Here is a 9,860-nt window from a genome sequence, read left to right on the forward strand (position 1 = left end):
TCACGCCATAAAATTCTCGATGATTGTTTCATCGATAACTTAATTAATCATTCACCAACAGATCAGACTTCCCTGAACATCAAATCGAGCCAAGGCAGGTACGACAACCTCAACAATACATCAGACCAGAGGGGAAAATGGAAGTGGCTACGACCAATCGTTCAGAATTTCCCGAACATGAAATTACACCCAGGCAAAGTTTTAAGCCAGTGAACTCTGTGCAGGGATCTGAAGACCCTTTTGATGATAAAACTACAACGAGACAGGATTATCCTGAACACATGATTGAGCCTCGAAAGAGGAGGGAGCAAGTACCATATGTGAAGCCGGATGGTGTGATGGATGGTAACACATCCAACCGTTTGGACTATCCTGAACATGTCCTTCCACCTCGGGAAAGTTTCAGACCTGTAGACACAGTTCAAAAATCCAATATGCCTTTTGACGATCAAACAACAGCAAGAATGGACTACCCAGAGCATCAGATTGAGCCAAGACAAGGGAGAGAAAGCATTTGAAGTATGTAAAACCAGATGGAGAAATGAACAGCATCACCACCAACCGGTCGGACTTTCCAGAACATGAACTCACTCCACGTGAAAGTTTCAAACCTGCAGCCACAGCCCTACATACTGATGTACCATTTGATGGCAACACCACCAATCGGGCTGATTATCCAGAACATGAAATTCAGACACGGGTCAAACGGCTTCAACAGGAGTATGTAAAGCCCGAGGGGAAGATGGAAGGTGCAACAACTAACAGGTCTGATTACCCTGAGCATGCCATTTCGCAAAGAGTGAGTTATAAGCCCGTTCATTCTGTCCAGAAGTCTGATGATCCGTTTGATGATAAGACCACTACCCGTGAAGATTACCCTGAGCACAATATAGAGCCAAGAGGTAAAAGGGAGGCCCATCCATACATCAAGCCTGAAGGTGCAATGGAAAGCACCACATCCAATCGACTGGACTACCCTGAACATGCATTGTCTCAACGGGAGAGTTTCAAACCGACTGATGCAGTTCAAAGATCGAATATCCCTTTTGATGATCAGACAACAGCGAGAATGGACTACCCAGAGCATCAGATTGAGCCAAGACAAAGGAGAGAGCATTTAAAGTATGTAAAACCAGATGGAGAAATGAACAGCATCACCACCAACCGGTCGGACTTTCCAGAACATGAACTCACTCCACGTGAAAGTTTCAAACCTGCAACCACAGCCCTACATACTGATGTACCATTTGATGGCAACACCACCAATCGGGCTGATTATCCAGAACATGAAATTCAGACACGGGTCAAACGGCTTCAACAGGAGTATGTAAAGCCCGAGGGGAAGATGGAAGGTGCAACAACTAACAGGTCTGATTACCCTGAGCATGCCATTTCGCAAAGAGTGAGTTATAAGCCCGTTCATTCTGTCCAGAAGTCTGATGATCCGTTTGATGATAAGACCACTACCCGTGAAGATTACCCTGAGCACAATATAGAGCCAAGAGGTAAAAGGGAGGCCCATCCATACATCAAGCCTGAAGGTGCAATGGAAAGCACCACATCCAATCGACTGGACTACCCTGAACATGCATTGTCTCAACGGGAGAGTTTCAAACCGACTGATGCAGTTCAAAGATCGAATGTCCCTTTTGATGATCAGACAACAGCGAGAATGGACTACCCAGAGCATCAGATTGAGCCAAGACAAAGGAGAGAGCATTTAAAGTATGTAAAACCAGATGGAGAAATGAACAGCATCACCACCAACCGGTCGGACTTTCCAGAACATGAACTCACTCCACGTGAAAGTTTCAAACCTGCAGCCACAGCCCTACATACTGATGTACCATTTGATGGCAACACCACCAATCGGGCTGATTATCCAGAACATGAAATTCAGACACGGGCCAAATGGCTTCCACAGGAGTATGTAAAGCCCGAGGGGAAGATGGAAGGTGCAACAACTAACAGGTCTGATTACCCTGAGCATGTCATTTCGCAAAGAGTGAGTTATAAGCCCGTTCATTCTGTCCAGAAGTCTGATGATCCGTTTGATGATAAGACCACTACCCGTGAAGATTACCCTGAGCACAATATAGAGCCAAGAGGTAAAAGGGAGGCCCATCCATACATCAAGCCTGAAGGTGCAATGGAAAGCACCACATCCAATCGACTGGACTACCCTGAACATGCATTGTCTCAACGGGAGAGTTTCAAACCGACTGATGCAGTTCAAAGATCGAATGTCCCTTTTGATGATCAGACAACAGCAAGAATGGACTACCCAGAGCATCAGATTGAGCCAAGACAAAGGAGAGAGCATTTAAAGTATGTAAAACCAGATGGAGAAATGAACAGCATCACCACCAACCGGTCGGACTTTCCAGAACATGAACTCACTCCACGTGAAAGTTTCAAACCTGCAGCCACAGCCCTACATACTGATGTACCATTTGATGGCAACACCACCAATCGGGCTGATTATCCAGAACATGAAATTCAGACACGGGCCAAATGGCTTCCACAGGAGTATGTAAAGCCCGAGGGGAAGATGGAAGGTGCAACAACTAACAGGTCTGATTACCCTGAGCATGTCATTTCGCAAAGAGTGAGTTATAAGCCCGTTCATTCTGTCCAGAAGTCTGATGATCCGTTTGATGATAAGACCACTACCCGTGAAGATTACCCTGAGCACAATATAGAGCCAAGAGGTAAAAGGGAGGCCCATCCATACATCAAGCCTGAAGGTGCAATGGAAAGCACCACATCCAATCGACTGGACTACCCTGAACATGCATTGTCTCAACGGGAGAGTTTCAAACCGACTGATGCAGTTCAAAGATCGAATGTCCCTTTTGATGATCAGACAACAGCAAGAATGGACTACCAAGAGCATCAGATTGAACCCAGAAGAATCAAAGAACCGGTTCAGTATGTGAGACCAGAAGGCAAGTTTGAAGCAATGTCCACAAACAGATCTGAATTCATTGAACATGAAATCACCCCTAGGGAAAGTTATAAGCCACGCAATGAACCTCTTCAAACCGGAGTTCCTTTAAATGATCAAACTACGAACAAGTTCGATTATTGTGAACATAAGGTTGAGCCTAGAATAGCTATACAGAAGAATCCTTACAAGAAGCCAGAAGGTGATATGAATTTCAGCACTACAAACAGGGACAACTACACTGAAAAGGCAGCAGTCAGGGAGCCAGTCAAACGTCCAGAGTCTGCACACATCATGGAAATAAATGGACAGTTTGATTCAGGAACAAGCTATGGATCTGATTTTAAGGGCCATGACATTACCCCTCGTGAACTGTTGAACAAGAAGGAAAGTTATCAGCGACCAACAGTGTCCATGGCGACAGCTTCTAGTCAACAACTTGACTATCCCAAACATCAGCTACCACCAAAGGTTCCTCACAAAGTGGTTCCATACACAGCTCCAACTGTGAAGTTTGTTGGGAGTACAACAACATCTGACAGCTTCAAGGGGGATTTTGTACCAAAGCAAAAGAGTTATAAGCCCAGTGGGGAACCCTATCGATCAAATGTTCCATTAGATGGAACAACCACGGCCAGGAATGATTACCAAGAACACAAGATTGAACCACGCAAAGTCGTTGTTCCCGAACCGTACAGGAAGCCTGATGGCTCGATGGACTTTAGCACAATAAATCAACAGCAGTTTACTTCAAAAGCATCGCCAAGAGAAACCATCAAGAGACAAGAGTCATCCCACATCATGGAAATGAAGGGTAAATTTGAAGGCTCTACACGGTATAATGCTGACTTTGTATCCCATGGTGTACATCCAAGAGAGACTGTCAAGAAAAGCCAGGACTATGTACCTCCAGCTGTGAAGATGGAAGGCAATACCACCAATAGAATGGCCTTCACTGAGAAAAGCATTGAACCAAGGCAAAGTTTCAAGCCCCCCACTGATGTTCCAAAGCTTGATATTCCTTTTGATGGTAGAACTGGTTACAGTGACACCTTTGTTGGTCACGAAATCCAGCCCAAACAGCTGAAGGCAAAATCTGAGTATATTGCCCCAGCCACGAAATTCTCTGGTTCAACAACAACTGGTGATAGCTACAAAGGAGTGTTTGCCCCCAAGCAGCAGAGCTACAGACCCAGTATGGAACCTTACACATCTGGTGTTCCTTTGGAGGGTACAACTACAGCCAAACAGGATTTCAAGGCACATAAAGTGGAGCCAAGGTGGGTCAAAGAGAGACAGGCTTATACAACGCCAGAGGGAGGATTTGATTTCAACACAACGAACAGAATAAACTTTACAGCTAAGGACACACCAAGGCAACAAACTGTTACCAAACCTTTGTCATCTGGAGTCATGAAGAGTGGTGGTCAGTTTGAGGGCTCAACCAGTTATGGTGCTGACTTTAAAACCCATGACCTCGCTTCCCGACCTGTAAAGAAGAATCCAGAATATGTGTCTCCAGCAGTACCTATGGCCAGTGACACGACAAGCAAGAGAGACTTCACAGAGCATACTTTGACTCAGAGGCAGAATTTCAAACCAACACACACAGTCCAGAAGTCACAGGAACCTTTCATGGGTAGCACGGGTTATAGGGATACATTTAAGGAACATCAGTTATCTCAAAAGACAATCAAGCAGAAGGAAGAATATAATTATCCAAAAGAACCATTCCATGGCGTCACAACAAATATGCAAGACTTCACAGGCACGACGGTTCCCAAAAGAACGGCACTTAAACCAGCTGAAAATACATTAAGGTCAAGTGCTCCTGTAGAGAGTACCACCACAGCAAGGCGTGATTACGGTAGTTACCAGGTTGGGAGTCGACCTGTGAAGAGACAAGATGCTTATGTCCGACCTGAGGGACAGATGGATCTTAGAACGACAAACAATGAGTACTTTAAACAGCCGGAAACTACAGGGAGACAGGCTTCTAAAAGACCCACGTCATCTGGAGCACTTAAGTTCGAAGGAAAAATTGATTTTGGAACAAACTACAGCAATAGTTTCCAGAAGTCAGAAGCAGCAAATCGTCCTGAACGGAAAGTAAAAGAAGCCTTTGTCCCGAATCCCGTACCCTTTCAGGGTATGACAACTCATCAGGCTGAGTTCATAAACCGCCATGGCTCCAAAGCCAACAGCTTCAAACCTGCTCCGGTACCTTTCTCGAGTAACGCAAAGTTCGATAGCTCTACAACGTACAGCGCTGATTTCCACAAAGGAACTCCTCCTTGGATGACGAACGTCCCTGGACCAGCTGCTGTTGGTGCACAAGCGTGAATGAATGAACTGAACTGATCCATGAACTGAATAAGACAAGAATCTCACAATGTGTCATATCCGTAACAATCACTACATGCACTTTGCTTTTTCAGTCCGCTTTGCCCAACAAATTCTCAGCAAAGGCAATATGTCAGAGTAGCAAAATTCTCATCTTATTTCGCAATACACGTTTTACCTCCATAGTATATAGAAACACTTATTTTAACCGATATTTTATGAGCAAGAATTTTTTTCATTTTTGTCTTCTTAGGTTTAATTCCTTTTTATTCTTATATTGTTTAATTATTTTTGCTTTTTGAAGATCTTAACGCTCTGCCCCTTAAAGGCAATTTTCAATTTCTTTCATCAAACAATTGAGGTTGAGATGAAATTAAACATTTCATTTGCTTTTTACTTTATATATTTTCGTTAGTATATACGTGCTATTCTATATATGTAGTTACTTGATATATTTATTGTGATGTGAAAATTATTTTATACAGACTTTTATTTGTCTTGTTATTTTGACAGTATAGTTTGTTCTTTTCTGTTGTTATCTGGAGGCACATATTGATTCACCACACTATCGATGGCCTGACCTAAGGGAAGTAACTCTGTATAGCGTGGTGTTACAACATTTCCCAAAGACCTGATTCATTCATTTTTTATGTTTTACGCAACTACTGTTGCGTTCTCATTTCAGAAAATGATAAATTTTGGTCTTTAAGGAAATCCTCCATACATGTGACTTTCCTGTGGGATATTTCTTTAGCTTTTGCATTGCAATACGTGTCTTTTTAGGTTTGTTTCTCAAAACGAATGTTTGATGTTTTACACTATCTTGGTGTATGTAACAGAGACAACGAATGTTGGTATTCATAAACAAATAAAAAATGTTTCAAATTTTGAGGCACATATTTTAACAAAAGTGATTTCAATTAAACAATGTGTGTAAATATAGACAGGTCTTCCTTTCAAGGGCACACGCAGCTCTGTAGACATGTTTCACAACCTAGTCTATGCGTTCACCCTAGGCTTAGTGATGCTACGCACTTCTTCATCGCCAGTTAGTTTAGATAGTACTTTGATGTAGTACTTATGTCCAGAATATGTCCATCTCAGATGATTGTTCAAAATTTTCGTTTCGATTTCGAACTTTTTGTATACTGAGAAAAGGTATATTCCTTCGGAAATCTTCGGAAATTTCATTGTTTTCGGAAATTGCCGAAAATTGCCGAAATTCACGATGGTGCTTTCCCGTCTGAATATGAAATCATGTTCCATGATATGTATTCACACTGAATATATTTTATTTATATTCCATCGAAATTAACAACTTTTAGGTACACTCATAATATTCGAAAACTCGATGTTTCGCGGTATAAGGTTATTTTATGTTATCTTCATCTCACTCTTGATGGTATTTTCGAGATTAACATAATTTCATCATTTGTGCTTTTTAATCCATATTTTCGTGCCAAAAACATAGTTTTCGATGGAATATTTCATAATATATTGGCTGAAATCTGTGATAGATGTCCATAATAAATTCATTACTGGTTGTTGGTATAATAAATATTAATCCTTGTAGATCTGTTCTTGCTTTTTTGTTGTCATTTGTTTTATGAAAGTAACTAACAAGAAATAGGTAGAGCAAGAGCGAAATTAGGTATTTGCATAGTTACAGATATTAAAGTGACGCAGCAGTCATATAGTTTATTATCTGTATTCTATGATGCTTTTTGTGGTCAATGAAAGTAACTACTAGAAGCAAGAGCGAAAAGCACTTCTTCACAACTCTTTATAGTTTGATAGAGTTTGGCACATATAGGTCTTAGCTACTACTTAGGTAGAACTCCACACACTGACATAGTGCCTCACACAGAGACAGACAGACAGACAGACACACACACACACACACACACACACACACACACACACACACACACACACACATATCAGACAGAAGGCTTGGTGTGTATATCTATCCACAGAAGACAAACAGACAGAATACCCCAAACATTTTGCAAGTCAAGTAAACAACAATACCATGTTGAATAATGCTTCTGTTTACCTTACATACTTTTATGTAAGCTTTGGTAGAATAAATGCTTATTTTCAACTAACTCCTGCACTGCGCGACTGGTGTTTCGGTCATGACGTAAGGCTATGTCCGCCGTCTGCTGACTTGTGTCAGTGAATGTTTTAGAGTATAGTCTACCGTCAAACTACCAGGTATACGCCGTCCGATTTTCGAACAGTTAATGGTAATGTCAGACAGCGTGTAATTGTTCAAACAGAAAAAAATAAGTGGTAAAAAACTGAAATAACGGCCTTCTCTTGCCCCACCACAGACATGACATGCATTACACTGGCCCAGATTGGGGTACACAAGTGGTGAAGCGTATTCCTGAGTCAACTACTCCGGGGAACACAAGTGGTATAGTGTATTTCCGGTCTACAATCCGGGGTACACAATGGTGTAGCGTATTCCTGAGTCAACTACTCCGGGAACACAAGTGGTAAAGTGTATTTCCGGTCTACAATCCGGGGTACACAAGTGATGTAGCGTATTTCCGTTCTACAATCCGGGGTACACAAGTTGTGTAGCGTATTCCCGGTCTACAACCAAGGGTACATAAGTGGTGGACTCTGTTCCCTGGTCTACAACCCCGAGTACATAAGTGGTGTATTGTATTTCCGGTCTACAGTCCGGAGTACACAAGTGGTGTAGTGAATTTCCGGTCTACAACCCAAGGTACACAAGTGGTGAAGTGTATTCCAAGGTCTGCAACCCCGAGAACATAAGTAGTGTATTGTATTTCCGGTCTACAACCCAGGGTACACAAGTGGTGAAGTGTATTCCCCTGTCTGCATCCCCGAGTACACAAATGGTGTATTGTATTTCCGGTCTACAACCCAGGGTACACAAGTGGTGTAGTGTACTTCCGGTCTACAACCCAGGGTACACAAGTGATGTAGTGTATTTCCGGTCTGCAACCCGGGGTACACAAGTGGTGTAGTGTATTTCCGGTCTGCAACCCGGGGTACACAAGTGGTGTAGTGTATTTCCGGTCTACAACCCGGGGTACACAAGAGATGTAGTGTATTTCCGGTCTGCAACCCGGGGTACACAAGTGGTGTAGTGTATTTCCGGACTACAACCCAGGGTACACAAGTGGTGAAGCGTATTCCCCGGTCTACAACCCCGAGTACACAAATGGTGTATTGTATTTCCGGTCTACAACCCAGGGTACACAAGTGGTGTGGTGTACTTCCGGTCTACAACCCAGGGTACACAAGTGATGTAGTGTATTTCCGGTCTGCAACCCGGGGTACACAAGTGGTGAAGCGTATTCCCCGGTCTACAACCCCGAGTGCACAAGTGGTGTAGTGTATTTACGGTCTATAGCCCCGAGTACACAAGTGGTGTAGTGTATTTACGGTCTATAGCCCCGAGTACACAAGTGGTGTAGTGTATTTCTGGTGTACAACCCAGGTAAACAAGTGGTGTGTATTTCCGGTCTACAACCCAAGGTACACAAGTGGTGTAGTGTACTTCCGGTACAGCCCCGAGTACACAAGTGGTGTAGTGTATTCCCTGGTCTACAACCCAGGGTACACAAGTGGTGTAGTGTACTTCCGGTACAGCCCCGAGTACACAAGTGGTGTAGTGTATTCCCTGGTCTACAACCCAGGGTACACAAGTGGTGTAGTGTATTTCCCGTCTACAACCCGGGTCTAAGCTGGATATGTGTGAGGTGTAACTCTCGGGTCTAAGCCGTGTGAGGTGTAGTCTACTCTCGGGTCTAAGCTGGCTACGTGTGAGGTGGACTCTCGGGTCTAAGCTGGCTACGTGTGTGTAGTCTACTCGGGTCCTAAGGTACGTGTGAGGGTGTAGTCTACTCTCGGGTCTAAGCTGGCTACTGGGTACGTCTAAGTGACGTGTGGGGGTGATGTCTCTCGGGTCTAAGCTAGGTACGTGTGAGGCGTAGTCTACTCTCGGGTCTAAGCTGGCTACGTGTGGTGATGTGGTCTAAGCTGGGTACGTGTGAGGGGTGTAGTCTACTCTCGGGTCTAAGCTGGCTACGTGTGAGGTGTAGTCTACTCTCGGGTCTAAGCTGGGTACGTGTGAGGTGGTGTCTAAGCTAGTCGTGTGAGGTGTACTCTCGGGTCTAAGCTGGGTACGTGTGAGGTGTAGTCTACTCTCGGGTCTAAGCTGGGTACGTGTGAGGTGTAGTCTACTCTCGGGTCTAAGCTGGGTACGTGTGGGGTGATGTCTACTCTCGGGTCTAAGCTAGGTACGTGTGAGGCGTAGTCTACTCTCGGGTCTAAGCTGGCTACGTGTGGGGTGATGTCTACTCTCGGGTCTAAGCTAGGTACGTGTTGGGTGATGTCTACTCTCGGGTCTTAGCTGGGTACGTGTGTGGCAGTATCCGATGACGTGGGTCATCGCTTCAGCTTGAAGTACCCTTTTTTCAAACACCATTCTCTTACTTACTTACTCACTTACTTATGTATATCTTCTTGCACAGAGGATAGTGTGCTCATTATAGTGAAAACAGAACTCAACAGAATTCGATAACGA

The 9,860-nt window shown here is 43.8% G+C and overlaps 2 protein-coding genes across 2 annotated transcripts in view; both read left to right on the top strand.

Annotated features, from left to right (window-relative positions):
* The window catches only part of LOC124263642 (zinc finger CCCH domain-containing protein 13-like), a 37,441-nt gene extending 36,923 nt beyond the window's left edge, over positions 1-518 (top strand). The window contains exon 13 of the mRNA XM_046698295.1: positions 62-518. Coding sequence (XP_046554251.1) covers positions 62-518 — 457 coding nt within the window. The remainder of the gene's footprint in view (positions 1-61) is intronic.
* Positions 519-541: 23 nt separating this feature from the next.
* On the top strand, positions 542-6,862 carry LOC124263411. Its single transcript, XM_046698041.1, has one exon. The coding sequence runs from the start codon at positions 542-544 to the stop codon at positions 5,288-5,290; it is 4,749 nt and encodes a 1,582-aa protein (XP_046553997.1). The 3' UTR covers positions 5,291-6,862.
* The last annotated feature ends 2,998 nt before the right edge of the window (positions 6,863-9,860 follow it).

The sequence above is a fragment of the Haliotis rubra genome, unplaced genomic scaffold (genome assembly GCF_003918875.1).
Source record: "Haliotis rubra isolate DU_JTF1 unplaced genomic scaffold, ASM391887v1 Scf120, whole genome shotgun sequence".
Classification (NCBI taxonomy): Eukaryota; Metazoa; Mollusca; class Gastropoda; order Lepetellida; family Haliotidae; genus Haliotis; species Haliotis rubra.